Here is an 18,132-nt window from a genome sequence, read left to right as displayed (position 1 = left end):
AATTCTGAGCTGTTAAAACATATTTTTTATGGTGTAATTTTTCTCCAGAAGACAATCTCACCTCGAAACTCACTGCCTTGCCCTTTTAGGTGAGGTAAAAATGCTTTTCCTCTCATCTCACTGACGTAATGCTCTAAAATATCAGTCTAGTGTTAAAAAAGCATTAAATACAGTATCTTGTAACACTAGATGTGAGATTGCTTTTTATCTTTGTGTCCTGTGCTATAACTAGAAAAGGGTAATACTGTAAACATATACTACTGTATCTCTCCTAACCTCTTCATCAATCTGTTTCCACATTTATCTGTGTCTGTATTAACTTTGTGTTGCAATATGCAGCTCTCCCTGTGGTGCTGTTAAAACATGCTGCTTTATGTTGTATTGTGATACAATCTGCACTGGAGCCAACTGATTTCTCATATAAAAATATCATAGATGAAGGTTTGGAGTCGTGTAGGGTAACTACACATCTGATCTTATAAAATACACCCTGCCCTGGAAAATGGCACTTTATTATGAACACATAACACAAATGTGCATAACGTACATGCACACATACTGAAGTGATTTCATTACTGGTCTGTTAGAGAAACGTGTATGTTGTGTTTCCAGCTGGCTTCATTCGCATATCAGGTATAATCCAAAACATGGAAACATTTACATCGCACACATGCACACACAAGTTTGTTTTGTCTTTTTCAATTTCTCTTCAGGCATATACTTTCTGTCTACCTCTAAATATGATAAGACATTATACCCTTATTAGCTTAATACCTTCAATCCACACCGGCCATGCTCATACTGGCAGAGATCACAACTACTTAAGCTGTTATTAAATTACACAAGTTCAATTCTTTCAGTTATAAATGTTTCATTTCCAATTCACTTAACCATTTGTTCAGCATTAATGTTAAGCTGTGTTCCCTTCTGAGCCACAGTCTTCAATGTGGTATCAATTGAAAAATAAGAATCCATGCTTTCATGAGCTTTTCAGTGCTTGTTATGAGTTTTGAGTTATGAGAATATTGAATCTTTTTTTAAGTTGTGGCCTATGAAGATGAAGAATGACTGAACAGTGTGATGAACATTGTACCCAGGAAATGGATCTTATTGTCAGGGGCAACAGGGCAGACATAAACATGATGGCCATTGTGGAAGAAAAGTAACTGATTTTCACTCCCCACCTGGGCTCAAAGTCTGTTGTACCTGTAACCAGTGGTGGAAGAAGTATTCAGACCCCTCAGAGTAAAAGTACTAATACCACACTGCAGAATTACTCCACTACAAGTAAAAGTCCTGCATTCAAAACTTACTTACTACAGTAAAAATACAAAGGTATCAGCATCAAATAAAGTATCAAAAGTAGAAGTACTCGTTATGTTTTATATATTCTGAATATATTATTACATTTTTTGTATTGATTCATTTATGTAAGCAGCATTTTAATTTTTTAGAAACAGGGCTCATTTAAACTACTTAATTTACATTTACATTTAGTCATTAAGCAGACGCTTTTATCTAAAGCAACTTACAGAAAAAGGGAAACAATCAAGGTATAGTGTGATAAGAGTCATTAGTGCAGCAATAAGTGCTAGTGACGATTCTTTAAGGAGTAGAGATAAGGTACTCTCACTTAATATACTGTTGTGTGGTTTTATTTGTAATGTATCATTTTAAATTCATCATGTTTTTTATGTTAAATGTTCACCTGAAAAGAACAATATTTGCCTCAAAATGTAGTGTAGAGTTTAAATTTAAAGTGACATAAAATGGAAATCTTCAAGTAAAGTACACATACCTCAAAATTGAGTAAATGTACTTAGTTACATTTCACCACTGCCTGTAGCCACACCCAACAGTGATGTCACAGTGCACCGACACACCCTGGAGTACACTTCTACAATATAAAGTCTTTACAAGCCAAAATGTTAATCTATAAACATAAATTGAAGACAAACAGCTTTTTCCCCTCTTTGCCTGGTCCAAACAAATCACTGACGCTGATGATAAAAAACATAAAACACTTCAATGTTTTTTCCCATATAGAACCTATACCATAGAGCAGAAGTCTAAACAACAAAACCATCAAATGCACACCTAAACAGGTGCACATGAATATGAGATACTGTATCATTAAGTGTTAAATTCCACACTTTCTCTTAAACACGGCATCTTAAATGAACTGGCAACAGGTTCTAACCAATATTGTGTTTTATAAAGTGGTAATAGAGAGCTAAATGAAGCAGCCTTTGGCTATAAACCCCCCTCTCTCTGTGCAGCTGTCTGAATGAAAAGGCTGTTCCACGCAGATAACAAGTGAACAAGTGTGCGTTTCAGTAGGTATCTGAGCGAGAGAAAAAACAGAAACAATGAAAGAGACACACAGGCAGACAGAAAGATGGAGGGAGGGAGGGGGGAGCAGGATGAGAGTGGGAGAAGGGGCAAATCCAGATATCCCATGAGGAAGTCATTATTTCCATCCCCCTGAAAACACACACAAATATATACCTTCACAACGCACCAACATACAGTATATACACATAAATATGCACATACACACATGGTGAGGCTGACAAATAAATAAATAAATAAACAGAGCGAAGCAGGAGAACAATAAACCCATTTAGAAACCCCTGATGTCTGGGTTCCATTCAAACACACACACACACACACACACACACACACACACACACACACACACACACACACACACACACACACACACACACACACACACACACACTCTCTCTCTCTCTCTGCATGGGGCAGAATCAGGAAAGTTTGTGTTTTCTGCTTCCTCCCCCTTCCATTACCTCCCCCTTCTCTCTTTCTGCTTCTCTCTGTGAGTCGCAGGGCTGCAGTTATATCTGATTACGACATACAGGCTACCTCCAACGACGCATTACTCACCGCCTCGCTTGCAGGCCGGAGCAGCGCTTTTACATTTCTATACTTGTGAGAGCCAAAAGTTTTCACAATGATAGAAATTTGGAGAAATTCTTGAAAATTTCATAATTTCCTCAAAGGAATGTCCCTACGTGTTTTACCAAATAATCTTGTGTAATAACGGGCTTTAAGGTTTAAATTATAGCGTGGATCACAGAAAATTTGCAGTAAGAGCTCGGGTTTATAGTTGAGATTTGTATAAGGATAGCAAGGGTTGAAGAATATTTCGAAAATTGAAAGTAAGTGTTGAGATTTGGGGCCTGTTTTAAAAAAGAAAACATAATTTTAGGGGCCACTTCAGATGGATTGCTATGGCACCTAAAACAGGCTCCAATACCTCTCCTCCACAGGAGCAAGATATACAGAATCTATGTTTAGCCTCTTTTTATTTTTGTTTGGTGTCTCTGTGGTTCGTGTCTCTTTGTGGTCAGTTTCAGTCTCTTTGTAGATGCTTTGTGTAACTTTCTGTCTCTTTATGGTTGTTTTATGACTCTTCATAGTTGCCGTGATCCATTTTGTGTTTCTTTGCAGCTGGTTTGCGTCTCTTTATGGACATTTTGAGTCTCCTCCTGGTTGGTTAATGTCTCTTTGAGTGACATTTTGGCCAGGGGGCCCTCTGACACTTTGGGCCTGTGTGTGATAGGCTCGTTCTGTAATCCATTCATCACCATCGCTAAAAAGATAAGAAATGGGCCAAGAATCTCAAGAAGTCTCACGATCAGACTGATCGGAAAACTGAATTGAAAGAGAGTTACTATTATAAAGATGCACTCATTTTGGGTTGACCTAAAAAGAATAGTCTGGCAATAAAGTTGCAATAAACCAAATATAAATCCTTTAAGAGTAAGAATGCAGGGCTGAGGGTTAAGATCTGCAGGTTAAGCGTATAGATGTAAACAGGAAATTAATGTAAAGTTCTCATAAGTACTGTATAATTTCAATGTGTGTGTGTGTGTGTGTGTGTGTGTGTAGCAAGCAGCCCCTCTCTCTGGTTGAAGTACTCTACACTGCCAGGCTTCCTGCCAAAGGATTGCTCAGCATTTAACGAGAGAGAGAGAGAGAGAAAGAGAGAGAGAGAAAGAGAGAGAGAGAGAGAGAGAGAGAGAGAGAGAGAGAGAGAAGGGGAGGTGGGGAGTCATTAGGGAGGAGGGACAAATACTGTATGAGAGAGTGAGGGGTTGAAAAAGAGAGTGGTAGACCTTCAGCTCTGTAGAGCAGCACAGACAAACAAAACACACACATCCAACTTGAACATACACATACAGACAAGCAGGTAGGCAGAGGAGCAGACCTGAAACTTAACACACTCATTCAACTCTCACACACTCAGTCAACAGCAGCAGCAGCAGCATGTTCCGGTGGAGGCTCCCCCAGGCAGTGTGTGTGCTGTCAGCGTGTGTGTGTCTGGTTCTCGCATATGAGGATGATTTTGAGGTCAACTACGCTGACACCTACTACAACGAAATCACAGACGGAGATACACCAGAACGTAAGTGTTAAACTGTGAGTGCACCGGTGTGATTTATCGGATTAAGATTCTCAGATGGACGTGGTTGCATTTTAATTAAATTCTGGGGCGTGAAATTGATTTCTTGTAGGATTCATGCACGGGGATGTATGAAAGGTGAGCTCAGGACTTGATCTCTGTCATTATTGACTGCAGTGGGACATTTTACATGCTCCTTAGACTGAAAGTGGCATTTATACTGTATGAGTAGAGCCTTAAAACTCTTAAAAAGTGGTTATCACAATATTTATCAGTATGCTTTAGGAATTTAGCAACGATTATATTAACATAGGCTGTCAGAGAGCATGAAAACAAATAGGGGAAGGGTTAATAAAGGGACAGTTGGGTTATAGTCTAACCACCTGACAGGTTGCAGAAAAAGACAGAGAAAGAGGCTTAGATGGTTGATTTCTTCAATATTTTTATATTTTATGGTCTAAAAAAGCAGCTTTATATACATAGAATCAGACAGAGAGATGTGAAAGTGAGTACCACAGTACTGTAGAGTACACAGACTGTTGGCATAGACAGAGTTGGCATATGAGACGAGAAACATCAAAGAATATGCTGAGCCAGAAAAGCAGAGAGCTTTTTTTTTCTGTTGCCGATCCAGGACCAACACATATTACAGCATGAATGACTGGTCACCAATCACAGAAAGACAAACACTACAGCATGTCATTATGAAATTCTTTTTCTCGGCTGTTTTGGAAAGAGTCACTGTGTTTTCAAGTGTGCACATGAAAGGGAAATTGTGTTTACTTGTGTGCGTCAATGAGCCTCTCGCATCCGTGCATTTTTGCATTTGTTTGTTGTTTTAAAACTGGCAGGAGGTATAATGGCAGCACCAGCAATTACCGGAAGGAAACTTTTCTTCTGGGCACAGCCTGCCATGTGATTAAACCCGATTGAAGTGAAAAATGAGAAAGGCTTGAAACAAATGGCTGAGAATAGTAAAACAGGACAACGTGAAATATAGCACTGCCTGCCAAAATGAGAAAAAGCACTGCTGGAGTATGGAGAAAATCATGTGAGTTAAATACAGTGTGTGTGTGTGTGTGTGTGTGTGTGTGCAGGTGTGTGAGGTGGGGGGAGAGAGGCCTGTAGGAAGTGACAGATCACTGCGTCTGACCTGCTCGTATCTCTGAGTGGAATTTAAATTAATGAGGGCAACGTGAGAGAGGTCATGACACGGTTCACTTTAAAAATGAATGACAGGCTAAAACATGCAGCAGATAAGTAAACCCAGACTGCTGGCAGAAGGAGGGGACAGGTTGCACTTTCTATTTGTTTGATTTACATGTACATATGCAGTGTGTGTGTACGTATTGATTCATTCCAACAATTGCTTCTTCATATCCATTTGAAAAGTCACATAAATAAGTGTAATTATTATTTAAGAATAAGTTAAAATCAATGTAATGATTAAAACTAAACAGGCAGTAATCTCTCTTAAAAAAAGTAGTAATCATTCCAAATAAGAGGTAAAAGCAGTAGAAGAATTTACTTTAAAAGCCTTCAGTCGGTCATTAGTGCCAAAAGGTTAAAGGGTCCAAGCTAATATCTGAGGTCATGTTACACTGTACTTACTCCTAGATCCATCAAACCCTTCATGGACCTGTGACGGACCTGTGCTTTTAGTTTCAGAGGCAGCAGAGTGCATGAACTCTCTAGTCTAATTGACTTTGAACCTGGGGGACAGGCAGCCAAAACAAATCCTGCCTCCCTGTGATAAAGCCCCCCGAGAATAAGTCTGCAGGTATAAACAGAGTTTGAGAGACTCAAACGTTAATCAGAACAGTGTGTCTGACACATGTTCTCACTCCACTTGCTTGCTTGCTTGTGCGTTATCTCTCCCCGACCCTCAGCGGCTTTTTTCTTTCCATTTCGGCATAAGAGAAACGTTCCTTTTCCTTCCTCCAGATGATCTTTCAGGAAGTGGTTTATGAGTCAATTGTGTGTTGTCTTTCTCACGCTGTTATCTTCCCCCTGAACCGCATCACTTCCTCTTTTGCTCCAACCTTTTCTCTTCTTTTTACCTGCCTATAGTATTAAAATCATATTTTCAGATTATGAGACAATGAGCCCAACCATCCTTCCTACAGAAGCAGCACAAACTAAGTTGTTTAGGCGCTTGTTGTAGTTATTTTGTGTCTCTTTTTGGTTGTTTTGCTCCTTTTCACAGTCATTGTGAGTGTATTTGTGGAGGTTTTCGTCTTTTCGTAATCTCTTCCTCACTGATTTGTGTCTCTTTGAGTGACATTTCGAGGGGGCCCCTGACACTTTGGACCCCTGGGCCTGTTTGCGGTAGGCCCATCCTGTAATCCATCCACGGTTCAACTATCTATCTCTGTGACTAAATAAGACATCCTCATCCTGCAGCTTTCACAATTTTCTGCTCTTCTAGCAGACTTAAAAAAAATGTCTGTCCTTCTACTTACAACTGTGGCCCTGAAGCTACAGTTAAAGCCGCAGAGATCATAGTTCGTTCGACTCAGCACATCTGACAAAAGTTAAAGATATTTACTGCTTGCTCCCTCTGAAGCCTCACCTGTCCAAGCATCTGGTAAAGAACTACACAGTAACACTGCGGGACAAATACAGTTTGCCCACAGGTCTCGTTTTCACAGACAAGAATACAAAGACAATGACAGAGGAGGAGTTTAAATCCTAGACATTTATGGAAGAACAGTCCTTCTATCTCTATCCACAGGGGGGCAGGGGAGAGGGAAGACCTCCTGCACATACGCTTCAATTACCAGGGTCTCTGCAGAGTTCAACACGTCAAATTAAGACTTTTTAAGACTTTTTTAAGACCATAATGAATAAAATTTAAGACCAATTTCACATCCATACTGGCAAAAAAAAGTACAAAAGACATGAAGGAACATCGAAGGCCTGGAATTACTTGCAAAGTAATTATGTTTTGTAATTATGTTTTAGCATCCTCAAAAATCGAAACATTTAAAAGGCGTATTTAAGACATTTTATGAAATTTTAAGAGAATTTTTAACATTTTAAGGCCTTTAATTAAACTTATTGAGTTTAAGACGTTTTAGGACCTTTTAAGACCCTGCGGAGACCCTGATAATTATCCAATTATTTAATCTCCTGTCAGATATCTAAATTTTTCTCTCCCCCTGTTTACCATCCCTCTATCCAGCCACAGCAAGTTCATCCCCGTGCAATTCTCCAGACCTGACCAAATGGGACAAGATGTTCTCCATGCTGGAGAACAGTCAGATGAGGGAGAACATGTTACTTCAGTATGCAGATGACATCATCAAGGTGGAGATGGGGTCCCTGCGTGGAGAAATGCTCAGGTGAGTTGGACAAAGGGATCAGTGGTCTGAATCATTAGGCTCTCAACTGAGGAATGAGTGCTCATGATAGTTACACAAGTTAAGGGTCAGGATTGAAACTTAATAAGAGACAGAACAAAACATTCTCAGATACACAGAAAATAAAAGGTAAAAGGAGTAAAAAAGAAAAGTAAAAAGTAAAGAAGTAAAAAGGAGTGGTGAGATAGACAGCATTACATGAAAGCAAGTCTATAAAAGTGGGTTTTAAGAAGTGATTTAAAAGAAGTTAATGACTCTGCGCGCCTTATCTCCTCGGACAGCTCGTTTCAAAGTCGAGGCGCTCTGGTGGAGAAAGCCCGGTCACCTTTGGATTTTAGTTTTGACTTTGGAACGGTCAAAAGGGCGCCACCCGAGAATCTAATGACGTGAATCAGCTCATATGGAGTTAGTAATTCTGTTAAATAACTAGGAGTCAGACCTAAAAGAGCTTTAAAAGTGATCAGTAAAATCTTAAAATCAATCCTAAAACGGACAGGGAGCCAGTGCAAAGAAGCTAAAATCGGGGTGATGTGATGTCATCTGTTAAAACTGGTAAGAAGCCGAGCTGCTGCGTTCTGAACCAGTTCTGAACTTAATTTTAATTTAACAATTTAGAGGATTACTACATTGGTGATCAAAGTCTACAACCTTTAAGGGCAGATAGATTTATTGTCCCTGGTCCATGGAGGTAGTTAGGCCTAGGGCTGCAACTAAGGTTAATTTTCATTATCATTATTGATTATCATTATTGATTATTATTATTATTATAATTAGTCCATTCATCATTTGGTCTGCACAAATATTTTATTTTAACATCATAGAAGACCAAGAAAACAAGCAAATATTCAAATTTCAAAAGCTGGAACTGATTTTTCCCCTTATAAATGAGTTCAACAATCAAATAAAAAATTAATTATCAAAATAGTTGCTAATTATTTTCCTTTTATGTCAATTAAGGAATTGCTACCTTGCCATATCGCTTCAGCTCAGTTTAAGAGCAGTATCCTAATTTAATCAGGTTATTTTGAATTTCAATGGTTTTATGAGTGAATTGAGATCCAAGATTGGTTTCATTCTGGTGCTAAAGGAACCCTGGCTGCTGAGGTTTGAGGTGCCTCAGTGGAAAAGGTTGACATTCTTTACACTGGTCCTTCTGGTCAGGTTTGTAGCCCAGTATGGTGGCTCCTGTGGGGTTGCAGTGGAGACAGCAGGAAGAAGGATGGCCTTGCAGCTGGAGGGCCGACTGAGAGAAACCTTGGAGCGCCTCAGATCCAGAGATCAGACTTCTGCTTCTGCCGCCGCTGGGAATTCTGTCGGGAATTCCAACCACCTGGAGACGATGCTGCAGCAGCTCCTCTCTGCGTCACGAGCACAAGCTTCCCGACTCTCCAAACTGGAGACCAATTGCTTCAGCAGCCCGGGAGCAGGGCTGAGGATGAATACAAAGACTGCATCCCAGCTTCCAGAAGCTGCAGGGGCAGGGCCCCGGGAGCAAGAGGTCACATCACATGAGGTGGCTCTAGAAGGAGTGCTGGCTGCGCTGCAACAGACGAGGACGGAGCTGGGGGAGGTGCTGAGGTCATCGAGGCAAAGATACCTACCCGCAGGTGAGATATCCATCTTACCATCGGCAGTGTGTGTCTGTTATTACCTCTTGCATTCTGTTTCTTTGTATTTGTCTTCACCTTTTTCGACAGTCTCACCCAAACATCCTTCCACCTTCAATTTTTTTTTCCTGCATTGACACATTCAGGTCACGCTTCAAGTTAAAGAATGAACCCCCCTCCTCTGAACGTCCAACAACTAATCATGCAGCTTGTGTTTGTCTCAATTATCTCTTCCACTTTTTCTGTCTGTCTCCAGGCGAGTTGTCCTCCTCAAGTAGCAACCTATCCTTTTCTCTTCACTAACTAATATTAGTCTGAGTCCATACAGTCAAGTCAAACATGGAGAAATCGGGCCAGTGGGCAGGTATGGGCTCAGATGTGTAATGTTCACTTATTGCCTCTTATTTCTGTTTGTTTAACATTTATTATAAACACATTTTTGGTGAGTCATCACACGAGAAAAAAAAAATCTGGGTCAAACTCTCACCTCAGGCAGAGTCCATCAATCTAAACCTTTGCCTTCAGCTATTTTCATTGATTTCCATCATTTTTAAAGACTTATAAGAAAGATAATAATGGAAGCCAATAAATGCATGAAAAAAGACAAGGATAATACAGAACTTTTACTGCACTGACAGAACACAAATTATTCCTAGGTTCAAGACGCTACATATGGATGTATGCTACATACACTCGCTAATAATAATGTAACTTTAGAGATTAAGTGACTAAGTGTGAGTAAGTAACCTTGGAGCTGGTTTAGTACCACTTAATTTCCTAGAACTAATCAAATAAAAACTGCAAAAACAACTGGATATGTTATATGGCTCAACTAATGTATGCACACACACACACACACACACACCCACACACACACACACACACACACACACACACACACACACCTCTACAGTCCAGAAATGTAAATCCAGCCTACATATAGAGCCGAGGGAGGTGAAATCGTTAGCTGGTCATCGCAAAAACCACATGAAAGCACCCTGGGAAAGCAGAACCAGATGGAAATGATCATGAACGCACTCACACACATACACACAGTCAGCATGTTCACAATGGGTTTTTTTCAAAATACTTTTTTGAGTGGCAGAAACTTGAGACAAATGAAACATCATTATTTACTATCCAAGAGAGTTTTAAAGAGAGAAAGAGACAAATGGTGATGAAAAATGATGATGAGAGAACAATAGAAAAGAGAGCAAAGAACACAAAATACGGGATGCAGGCTTGGATGAGAAGCAAGAGCTTTCAACATCATGAATTCAACACGTCTAATGGTTGCACAAACACACACTCACATCTGCTAAACCTCCAACAGAGCTCAGAAGATTACAAAAAAAAGCATTGACACTGCATCATGTAATATAGAATAAATTGCCTGGACTCACTCAAAGGGAGAAGCATACATACCACACACAGTTTCTCCCTGGGTTTTTGCATACCAACAGATAAACTAACAAAAGTGAGTTTTTATAATGCAGAGTGAGTTTGGAAGGAGTGTTTGAGGGTTTGTTTGAATTATTATAAGGAGAGAGGAACAGAACAAACCAATGAACCAGACGACCCAGAGAGGGAAGTGACTGTGTGTTTGTGTGTGAAAAAAAACTCCCATGATTCATGATCTACTCACCTGATCGTGAACTAAACGTTGACTTATTTCCCTATCTAATTAGAGCTGCCACTAAAGATTATTTTATTAACTATTTTAATCTTGATTAATTGATTGTTTTGTCAGTAAAATGTCAGAAAATAGCCTAAATACAAGTCTTGTACAGTATAATTTGTGCCTTTTATCCAGCCTAACCGTCCAAAAATCCAGTTTATTGTCATGTATGAAAGGGAAAAAGATTAAATTCTCACAGCATGAAACCAGAGTTTGGCTTTTTTGCCAAATCATTATCTGAGTAATAGATAAATGAATTGCTGCAGCTCTATATTTAATACTGAGAGTGCACAGCTTTACAAGCACCTAAAATCCATTGCATTTTATCCATATTATATAGCAACATTTCCCAATAAAATGCATGAATGGGTTTCAGAACAAAGGTCTGATCCTCCCATAAAACACAGACTCTAGTTAGCATTAGCTTGCTGTAGCTTTAAAGTGGCTTTCAATGAAGTACAGAATCTGCTTCCCACCCAACAGCCAAACAAGGAAAAATGAAAAAAAAAACTGAGGACATTCAGCACAAGTCAACATGTGTTTTATGTCTCTTTGTCACTTTCTCTGTAAAGCTCTTTGTTTCAGTTGTGCTGTGTTTATGGTGTCACATACATAAAAGTTCATTTGACATCTGCATAATGGACGGGGTCAAATTAATAGCAATGTATTTTAGCTTTTAAATATGACCAATAATTAACTTACTAGTGCTAACTTAGAGTGCTGTTTTTTTTCTGTTGTTGGTGTGCTCATATAAAATGCTTTAAACTTTCAGTGATCATTTGGACACATGGCTTGCTTTATTTGAAAAATCTTGAAGACATCATAGTCAGGGGCAAATATGGTTCAACCCTAAAAAAAAATTCTAACAAAAGGTTTCTCAGTGGTTTACAGTAGTATCAGATGTACTTAAAAACATACTAAAAGTTTGCCAAATTTTGAATCCAAGAAATGTCCCATTGCCAAAATGGCGATCGCCAAGTCTTTAAAATGACCATTACTCCTATTTGTATTCCTCCTAGACCAGAAAGCTGGTGCCTGATACATGTTTTGGTCATGTAATATTCTAATAAACATATCTGCATGATAGATAAGTGATTACAAGTACAACTGTACATTAAAGCAATTGGTTACAAGCATGTTTATGCAAAAATAAGTACAATTTCCCTTAAGTAATTGCATATTTCTCCTTTGTTATATCGCTTTGCCTCGTGTTGGTGGCTTCCCATCTTGGACACCATCTTGAAAATTATATCTTTCTAGTGGTCAGAGTTTGGTAAACTTTTAGTATGTTATTAAGGACATTTAATACTACATAAAACAGCAGAGAAACATTTTGTTTGAATTTTTTTTGGGTTAGGTGTTTTTTTTTATATATTCACCCGCCTATCAAGAAACTGTTTAAGACTGGCAAAGATTGAGAATTAGACTTGAAATGATATCTATTGAGCTGTCTGTGAACTGTGATTCAAGTAAAATCAATCAAAAAAGAATTCATGCTGAACACTATTACGTCTTCTTGCCGTTTAGGTTGTGAGATGGCGCTTCTCTTCCCCATGCGTTCCCGCCGCATCTACACCTCCGTCATCCCAGATGTCCCTCTCTCCATCTCCTCCTTCACCGTCTGCATGTGGGTGAAGCCGACCGTTGTCACCAACAAAACCGTGCTGTTCTCCTACGGAAACCGCCGCAACCCGTACGAAATCCAGCTGCTGCTCGGTCAAACCTCTGCGCTCTTCACCATCGGAGGAGAGGCTCACCTGGTGGAGGCCCGGGGTGTGGTGAGCCCCGGAGGCACATCAGACTGGATCCACTTGTGCGGGACGTGGTCGTCCGAGCAGGGCCTGGCGTCGCTGTGGGCAGGTGGGAAAAAGGTGGCCGGCACACCCGGAGTTGCCGAGGGACACGTCTTACCCGACGGAGGCTCACTCCAGCTGGGGCAGGAGAGGAACGGCTGCTGCCCCGTGTCTCCAAGCAGCGGGAGCGGAGTGGCAGGGTTCGAGGGAGGGTTCGATCCCAAGATGGCGTTCGTGGGGAAGATGACAGGAGTGAACATGTGGGACAGGGTGCTGTCAGGGGAGGAGATCTCCAAGCTGGCTTTGAGGGAGGGTCAGGGCTGTGATCAGCGGGGGAACATAGTGGCGTGGGGAGTGACGGAGATGGTGCCACACGGAGGCGCTCAGTTCATCAACTAACAGATTCCTCGCGGTGGAAATTTGCATCATCATCATTATCATCGTCGTCGTCATCATCTTTGTGATTATCAGCAACATCGTAATAAGCTTTCACGCTGAAACTGAAGAGAGCAACTTACAGCTGCTTTTATCATCTTTGTCCCTATAGTTAAACGTTTTCATTATAACATCATCGTTATTTTATTCATCATCTCCATCGTTATCGTCATGAAAATTTATGCTGCAATGAACTTTACTGGACATGTTCAAATGAGAGAAAGCCAATGCTGTGAGAGACTGAAGTTTATTTTTTTTATGTAACTTTTTGATCCGAGGCCATAAGACACACACAAGCATGTGCACGCACAGGTACATGTGCACGCACACACAATCGCACACACATACACTTACATTCAGCTTAGAAAACTTGTATTGTAGCAGGAGAAGTGCTGCATTTACCAAAGACTCAATTAGACTGCAAGAAAGACAAAGAGTCTATTGTTAGAGTGAACGGGTTCTGAGCCAGTAAACAGAGTAATCACCAGACAGCCATGCACGAGAGGAAAATGAGAGGTCGCAGACAATTACAAGAGATTATCTTGCAACCGTAGAGTGGTGCAGTTTTTAGAATTATCCTGCATTTTCTGTCCTATCTAGATTTGTGCAGAGAGAGATAGTGCCGTTTATCGATTATCAATACAAAACCCACAAAACAGGTCTTGTAGGTACAATGGCTCAATGTTGGAAATGGACTGTCATCTATCCCCTTTACAACTGAAAGCTAATTATCATACTAATGTGTTAATAATGTGTTGACATGTGTGACTGAAAACTGCTGTACTTACTTTCATCTCAAGCATGGAAAACCAGCAACTCTGCAATCAGCTTCAAACTAAATCATTCTAGCAACATATTATTTCATTCACATAATTTTCTTACAATTTTTTTGGAAAGACTTCCTTTGCATTTCCAAACGTGTACTTATCGACGTGTTTACATTCATATGAGTTATATTATTCCTGTTCTGCTTTGTTTTTTTTGTCAGTAGTTCTCGTTTACTTTTAGGGTAATATATGTGTGCCTTTTTTGATACTGCATAAAGTAATAGGAATAAGACTGTTATATTTGTAATGTGAAATGTGACATTGTTTTTTTGAATTTGATGAAAGAAACTGAGGACAATGTTTACACAATCTAATCTGTTATGAACTAAGTTGCCTTGTATTATACTGTAAATTGCTTTGTTGTTCTCATGAAAAGGTGAATCTGAATGTATTTTGTACATAAATATATTTTGCATAACATGACTGGATGAATGGAGAGTGAGGTATGAATAAACATTTCAAGTTATAATATATTCCCTTGCTGGATGAGCAGTGTTTTTTCTGTCAAGATCTTATCAAGCACATATTTGACCTTTAGGTCTGCTTATGGCTTACAGGTAGACTGCACTTTTCGACTTGCATTCATGCCACACACTCATATTATTGCAACTACACTGCAAAATGCACATTTCACACTGGCATCTGCTAAAATATATGGAGACTAACATTTAAATTTAAGAACTCTACGTTTAAGCCCCATAGCAGGAACAAGCTGAACTTAAAGTTTTAATATGGAACATTTGCATATTAAAAAAAACTCTGGACCTACAATATGTTATGCATGTATTTTGTAGAGTTGTGTACTTACATTATCCCAAAATGTTTCCAACAATGTTTAAACCCACAGGAATCTGTTTTCTTTTTTTAATTCAAGGTAACAGTGCGTTTCATTTGGTCGCCTATCAATGGTGTCTGTAGCCTTTACTCCCTATAGGCATTCTAACTTCAGGTGAAGAGACCTTAGATATTATTGATATTGATATTTTAACATCAACCTCACAATATCAACAAGTCCGTCTTTACAAATATACTTAAATACATATTATATAAGGCAAAGAAATGCACTAGATCAACATATATACAGTCATGGAAAAAAATATATTAGACCACCATTGTTTTCTGGTAATCCACGGCCTATTTAGCAAAAACAAATCTTTCTCAATATTGGATGGGAACGTGACAAGGGAAGGCTCCTTGAGCCTTGAGAAAGGCTGTTTCATTTTCCTCTACATTTTTTCATACAGTCATGGAAAAAAATATTAGACCAACATTTTTCTTAAATTTCTTGTTCATTTTAATGCCTTTAATTTGTTAGGATAAATAAACAAAAATAGCTCATAAGAGTTTAATTTAAGATCTGATGTCTAGACAATGTCCATGGTTTTCTTGATAATGATTTTGGTTATTATTAAGAAAACCATGGAAAATGGCTAGATATTTTTCCATGACTGTATAATAAAAAAAATGTAGAGGAAAAATGAAACAGCCTTTCTCCAGGAGCCTTCCCTTGTCATGTTTCCATCCAATATTGAGAAAGATTTGTTTTTGCTACATAGACCGTGGATTACCATTTGTAACAAAAATAATTTTGTGGGTCAAATTGCTAAATTTGCATTTGTCTCTATAAATAATGTAACAAGTAAAAGTCCAATTTCTCAAAGGAGTAGTTGTGCAAAGTTTGAACCAAACACATAATGATATACAGGACATGCAGTATAAATTCAAAACATATGCCATTAAAATACTATATACTCTCCATCTGATGAAAATAATCTGATAGTTACACTCAAAATAAATTGGCAATTGCAGACAAAAGAATGGAAGTTGTTTTGCAGCTCACACATTCTTACAGTTTACTGAGACACATCCTGCTACGTGCCCATTAGTGAAATATAACAGGTTTCTCCTGCAGCTACAACCTCTGCATACTCTCTGTACTGTTTCTGTAACTGTGACCTCTTATGAAACAGGTGGAAAAGGTCACCTTTCACACTAATTCCCATCCAGCCCACCAGCTCTAAACTTTCCACACTCTGCCTTCTCTTAACCTTAAAAGCTAGAGTACAGTAACTACACATGTTTCGCAGCAGGGGAGCCAGAAAAGACATATAAATTTGACAGATGACACATTCCAAACTTCAGTGTTACCTTAAGATCAGGTTTTACTTTGAGAAGGAAGGAACTCTTGGCTCTAAAATCCTTATGGGGCCAAAGCAATGCCATATGTTGCTGTGTGCAGGTACCACTGTGAGTGAGTTTGTATATGTGTGTGTGTGTGACATCTGATAATGACCAAGTCCTGTTGGGGCTTACTGTAGCAGGCTATAAAACTTCTGGACTGTGTCCTGCTGCTGGCTTCCTGTAACTAGTAAACACGCACACACATCCTCATAAAGCTTGCTGCACACTGAACTGACAGATATATGATAGAAAAAAAGTACAAAATATAGCCATCTCACATGCCAACAAGGTATTAAGGTATACAAGGGCATTTATTAATCCCAAGGGTAAGATTTTCAATACCATCAAAAATACAGATGCTCCTCTTTGGTGGTGAAATGTAGGCCTGTCATGATAATTACTGTTTAATTCAATATATTTAATAAATGTAATATAATTGAATTACTAATATAGTACGAATTGCCACTCAAGCAGTTTATATGTTATTTTAATAATTGAATAATATAATACATAATGATTATATCTCATTGCAATGTTTTGTTAGCAGAGCCTGAAAGTCTTTTTTATTTGTTTTGGTTGTAGTTTATTTATTTATGTTTTATTTATCTAGGATAATTTAATATTTATTTTCCACATTTCAATTCCAATGTTTAATATTCCTTGAAATTTAAAAATGTATTGCTGTGGAAAAGGATGTACATTTTTTTTTTTGCTCTAATATCATTATAAAACTATAACGACATTGATACAATGATACTATCGTTTATCATGATAGTTTCTGGAAAATATATCGTCCTAAAAAATGTGTTATTGTGACAGGCCTAGTGAAATGCTATATTGAAGTGATATATTGTAGTGCACAGGCATCGTTTTCTATACCCACTTTAAAGGACTGTGTCGGCGGCTGCTTTGATGCAGTTTACTGGCTAGCTAGCTAGCTAGCAACTTGTCCGTCTCAACAGCTGTTGTCTGCACTCCACCCAAAAATGTAGTCTCCTGGCAGCGGGGAGTTGAGGGACCGTTAGATCCAGCGCTGCCGTGGGCCACTAGCCCATTATTGGTTTCATTCTGTTACCAGCGTTGGATGAAAAGTTAGCTAAATAGTTAGCTAGCTTTGCCCAGCAAGGTTGTCACTCATCTGACGATAGCATTATGCTTTCCTACGCTGTGACAAGAGTATGCAGATGAAGCATCGAGTTGTTAAATTTTACTCTTTAGTGGAAGGCTAATTAGCTACTTAGCTTACTTATTTCTCCATGCTGTTCATGCTACACTGAATGAAGGCGTGTAGTAATGGGGGTTTTGGGGAGCAGTGGCTTCCTCCTTGCCCGTTCAATATTTTTCGTATGGTAGACTCATAAACAGAGAAACCAGTTTCAATGATTTCTTCTTTAACTGTTACTCTCAGATTCTTTTTTTACCTTTCTGAGAATTTTGCTTTTTTGCGTTTGGAGTCAACTTGGCTGGGCGCCCACTTCTCAGTAGCGTAGCCACAATATCGTCTCCGTCTGTGGACAATTTGTCTAACTGAAGACATGAAATAATATTATTGTTTGTGGGGGTTAGGATTAAGCATATTGTGTTTTTCTATACCTGGGATGATATAGATGCAGATCCGATCACATTTTATGACAAATTAATGCAGAAAACTAGGTAAATTCAAAGGGTTCACATACTTTTACTTGCCACTGTATGTTGGTATGAAAATTAGATATTGCCCAAGCCTCTACCAACACACTGGCCTCCACAGATCAAAGAGAAATTAATGAAATTAGTAAAAACCTGCATGTGGCGACCTCAGGCTTCAGTAAAAAATC

General features: G+C 39.0%; 2 protein-coding genes across 2 annotated transcripts in view; one reads left to right on the top strand and one right to left on the bottom strand.

The window, feature by feature from the left end:
• veph1 (ventricular zone expressed PH domain-containing 1) overlaps nt 1–18,132 on the bottom strand; it is a 117,195-nt gene that overhangs the window by 72,381 nt on the left and 26,682 nt on the right. The window lies entirely within an intron of this gene.
• On the top strand, nt 4,182–14,598 carry ptx3a (pentraxin 3, long a). Its single transcript, XM_059331040.1, has 4 exons — nt 4,182–4,435; nt 7,617–7,776; nt 8,956–9,401; nt 12,607–14,598. Exons 1-4 carry the CDS (start codon nt 4,297–4,299, stop codon nt 13,269–13,271), a joined length of 1,410 nt encoding a protein of 469 aa, XP_059187023.1. The 5' UTR covers nt 4,182–4,296; the 3' UTR covers nt 13,272–14,598.

The sequence above is a fragment of the Centropristis striata genome, chromosome 4, assembly GCF_030273125.1.
Source record: "Centropristis striata isolate RG_2023a ecotype Rhode Island chromosome 4, C.striata_1.0, whole genome shotgun sequence".
NCBI lineage: Eukaryota > Metazoa > Chordata > Actinopteri > Perciformes > Serranidae > Centropristis > Centropristis striata.
The sequence above is the reverse complement of the archived record's forward strand: the minus strand, read 5'-3'. Positions and strand labels throughout refer to the sequence as shown.